Source organism: Pyxicephalus adspersus, chromosome 6, assembly GCF_032062135.1.
Source record: "Pyxicephalus adspersus chromosome 6, UCB_Pads_2.0, whole genome shotgun sequence".
NCBI lineage: Eukaryota > Metazoa > Chordata > Amphibia > Anura > Pyxicephalidae > Pyxicephalus > Pyxicephalus adspersus.
Window position 1 is genome coordinate 31618148 of NC_092863.1, and position 4734 is coordinate 31622881.

General features: G+C 37.1%; 1 protein-coding gene across 1 annotated transcript; it reads left to right on the plus strand.

Moving 5' to 3' along the window:
• Window positions 1-906: 906 nt before the first annotated feature.
• Window positions 907-1811, plus strand: LOC140332652 (proteasome subunit beta type-11-like). Its single transcript, XM_072413844.1, has one exon. The coding sequence runs from the start codon at window positions 907-909 to the stop codon at window positions 1750-1752; it is 846 nt and encodes a 281-aa protein (XP_072269945.1). The 3' UTR covers window positions 1753-1811.
• The last annotated feature ends 2923 nt before the right edge of the window (window positions 1812-4734 follow it).

Here is a 4734-nt window from a genome sequence, read left to right on the forward strand (position 1 = left end):
GAGTTTGGTATGTTCAGATATTTAATAGGTATGTTCATGTGTAAACACAGCTCCAGAAAGAACATTTTCCTTGGTCTAGGGAAGGTTGTGGACCAACACCGCAAGCTTTCTTAGGGTGTGCTTTGGTGGGAAAGACAACAAGGGTTGATGTCCCTTCTTCAATAAACATTCTTTCCCACCTGATCACTCAGTTTACCTGTCAAATCACTGCTTCCCCCCTGCTTTCCAGGAATGAATGAACTCCTGAGCATCTGCATGGGAGCCATGTCATCCCGGCCCTTCCAACCAAGATGGCCAAAAAAAAATGGCAGCATCCTGCAGAGGAATCTGGACAAAAGGCTATACCAGGGTTCCTCTTAATATTGCTAACTAATTTTACTAAAAAAATCTTTTGAATAAAGGCGAAACCTATATCATGCATAGCATGCAGATATACAATGTTAGGGGAGGACATCGGACCAAATTTTGCTATACAGTTATTGTGCAAAAAATTAATGTAACCCATTAGCCCAATGTAGTGAATTGTGTATTTGTATGGAGAGCAATGACTTTTTGTCATGCTTTTTTAAAGCATCATGATGCTCCTTCTCATTTACCATGTTATTTTCTGTTTCCACCTGAAAAAGCTTGGTCCCAAACCTTATCTCTAGGTATCTTATGTCAAGGAGAATGGAGGGGTGTCTAAAATGTATTGAACTGTTTCAAATTACTTTCGTTAAGTGTTTTGTGTCATTAAACAGCCTATGATGCATAAAACCGTATGCTGCTTTGTAATACTGTACTATTTATATTCATTTGTTTTTATAAAGGAATGCAATGCTATTCTTAGATTTTCCTGCCTAGTCCATTGAAGCGGAGGGAGTAAAGCATACAAATAATCACTGCTTGAAGGGTTTTATACATAAAATGGCTTTGCAGAATGTATGTGGCTGGGATAGAGACTCTTCAGTTCATCCAACAAGAAACAACCACCGCTTCTATCCAAATGTAATTTTTTCACATGCTTCTTGTCTACTTCAGAGAGCTTATGACTTTTTTTCATCTCACCATCGCAGCTCTGGTCCCCCACCACCAGCACATGGCACAACCACCCTCGCCTTTCTGTATGCAAATGGTGTGGCAGTGGCAACAGACTCACGTGCCTCTGCTGGAAATTCTGTCAGCAGTCCTGACAGCCGCAAAGCATTTCTTATCCACAGTCATTTGTTGGCCACCACTTCTGGCAGTGCTGCTGATTGCCAGTTCTTTGAACGAGCTTTGACCAGAGAATGCAGGCTTTACCAGTTGCGGAATGGGTATATGCCAAGCGTTCGAGGAGCAGCTAGACTGTTGAGTGCCCTAATGATGCCATTTCGTGGAACAGATGTCTGTGCTGCTGTTACACTATGTGGATGGGACAGGAATGGCCCTTGCATCTGTTATGTATACAATGATGGAACCCGTCTCAGCTCAGAAATCATCTCAGTTGGATCAGGCTCTCCATATGCATACAGCATTATAGATCAGGGCTACAAACCTGGGATGAAGGAAGAGGAGGCCCGCCAACTAGCTAGAACAGCAGTGTGCCATGCAGGCCACAGAGATGCCTATTCAGGTGGATTAGTGGATGTCTACTGGGTGAAAGAGGCTGGCTGTGAAATGGATCCCAGAGAAGACTTGGCACAACTGTATGAGCATATGGTTCGAGAAAAGATTGCTGAGAAACAAACATCAGCAGCTGCCACCTCCCTAATAAACCCTATTAACAGTTAGGGTGCTACACAAAGTAATTTATTACAACTGTATTGTTTGTTGTGTTTTTTATTTCATTTTTTTTATAGGATTAAACATTTGCGATATAAAAAAAATGTATTTAGCATTTAACAGAATGTGCTTTAACTTTGGTATTTCACTTTGGTGCGTATACAGGTGTGTTTATATGGACACTCACATAAGTTATCGGTTCACACTATAGTGCCAAGTTCAAAATGGGTTTCAGCGTTGGTCCACATGGACACTGCAGCCCACAATATTCTCTATTACTCCCAATGGAAGGATTTCACTGTTTATGCCAGCAGTATATACACAGATGTACAGTGTATTCCCTGATGCATTGTGCACATTTCTAAAACACATTGTTAGAGGCAGTCTGGTGAATAACGATTTTATATAAAATATTTATACTTGGAATTGTCTGAGTTCACACAATAGTTCTTGTATTAATATATTGTACTCTGTTGTTAAATGATTTTATTACGGCCTTTATAAGTATGGACCCATACACAACTCAAGCATATAATTTTAATGCCATCACTAACGTTAAATACAATTTTGTTTCTAATGTTGTAATAAATGTAATTACTAAAATAAAATGTCGATGTCTACCTTTGTAAGGAATCCATATATACATTTCATACAACTTCTTTATAGCAAATAGGATGTAAAGATTGATATGAAAACAATTGCATATTGATCATAATGTTATTGTGAGTGTAGGACCTTATCAGGTTCTGCCCACATGTTAAGCAGCAAAGAATACATGGAATGTATTTATATTTTAGCACCTGATCTTCTTAAAGTTGAAATTTAAAGTATTTTTTTTTTGTTTCAAATAGAGTAGAGAAGAGTTAAAAGCCCCAACGTTTTTATTACTTTATCCAAAACTAAAAAATGTACTTTTGCATACATTTTAATTTAAAGAAAAAGGGACAGCTGACCTAGCTGACCTCCATGTAAATTAATTCATAGTCTGGGTGTTTGTGGTTTTTAAATTCTATCTGAATTTATGACATGTGAATTAGAATGCGAGAGAGAAGGCAGCATTCGTGATCCGCATACTTGGTGTGGGTAAGTGACACTGAAAGTAATTGAATCAGTATGATGGCAAGGTAGCAGCAGTAATACCTCTGTATTTTTCAGTAAAGCTATCCTTATATTATCATTAGGTTATCATGTACTCTGTAGTTGAAAATGATATAGCTTAAAACTTTTTTCCTTTTATCGACAGTTTTAAACATTTAAGAATTATACAAAATGTAACAGGTTCAAAAATAGTTTACATAAAAAATACAAATACGAAAAAATAAAATAAAAGCAAAAGAGATAAATGAATAAAATCAATGAAAAACACTGATACAAAATGCAACTGATCAGAGAATGAGTAGTACCAAAAAAAAAAAAAAAAAAGTATCTACATGGCAGCTCAAACTTTACACAAGTGTCATTACAGTAAAGAGCAAATCAAATCAGCACTTACATCATGGTAAAAAAAAAAAATCCAAAAGTAGCATGTTTCCACTACTGATATTAGGGTACACACAAACTCTGTCTAACCCTAAAATTTCCTGATTTGTCCACTACTAGCATACGTGGTCTTGTAAAAGGTTGAGGAGGAATTAACAAGGACCTTCCAAGCTGTCAGAATAGATAAAGAAGACGTTTTCAATTTCAAAATAATGTTTCTGGGTATAAAAAGACTCAATAGCCTTCTAATGGCAACAATTACTACCTAAGGTTTCACCAACCCCTAAAAACAAAAAGACACATTAGGGGACAGGGGTTTCTTTGTAAGTTAAGAAACAAATTAAATAAACCATTTCCTTTTGGAAAGATTCAATCACAAGACACAACTAGAAATAAAAAAAACAGCTTGAGGCTGGCAACAATATACAGCGACCCCAGCAGGAAACCTCCTAGAAAGGCTAGCAAGTATGAAATTTAGGCAATGAGCACTCCTTTACTGGATAGGGAGGTAAAGGGAAATTTCAAAATCTCTCATCCCAATTGTCAGCATTAAATCATGGTCAATCAACCACCCAGTCTGGTTCTACATGCTTCAGTGAAGTGGTAACTGAAAAACTAAAAATGTGAAAAATTTGAAAAGCACTATACTGGAAAAAGAAAAGGGCAACATTGATTCAAACACACTTTGAAAAGAGACAGACCCAACACTAAACTGCGACCTATCTCAGTGTTAAAACTTGAAAACAGATAATGTAATCCAGTTTAATATATTATTCACTGAAAAGCATGTTAAACATATAATTTTTTGGTTAAGAAAGCACTTGGGCCCACAAGGCTAAATAAATCTTGCTTCCCTGTTAAAAGGGGCTACATTTTTTTAAATATACCGTAATTTTATTGGTTTTAAACATGCAGAATAACATACAAAAGACAAACTACAAAAAGCAACACAGTTAAACCAGGAAAAGGTTCATGAACCATTCTTGTATTTATGGCATACAGAACTTAAACAACAAAAGAATATTCATAATGGAGAGGGGACCCACATGGTACCCCTGACACATATTTGTGAATGGGCAGTGGGCCAGCAGTGTCACACCGCTCATGTGCCAAAAATAACAGAGAAACAACACATATATGCCAATATAGGAATACAATTGGTACCCATATAAAAATAAACACGTGACAAACAAAAAAACAAGCAGGGGAATAGGGTCAGGGAAAAAGATGGAGGGGGAGGGAGGCAGGGTGGGGGGGAGTAGGAAGTAATTTAAAATGAATAAGACAGGTAATGTCTCAAGGTTCAATGCACATATAACCCGTAAGCTCGAAGGCAAATAAATCTCCAATTATATGAGGTAAATAAGAAATTGCCATCCGAGTCATCTTAAACTGTTCCAACCTGTCGTCATCTTCTGCGATGAAATGTTCCATGTATCGCACTTTTTCAACTTCCGTGAACCAAGCCTTAATAGACAGAATCGTCACTTGCTTCCAATACCTAGGTATAAG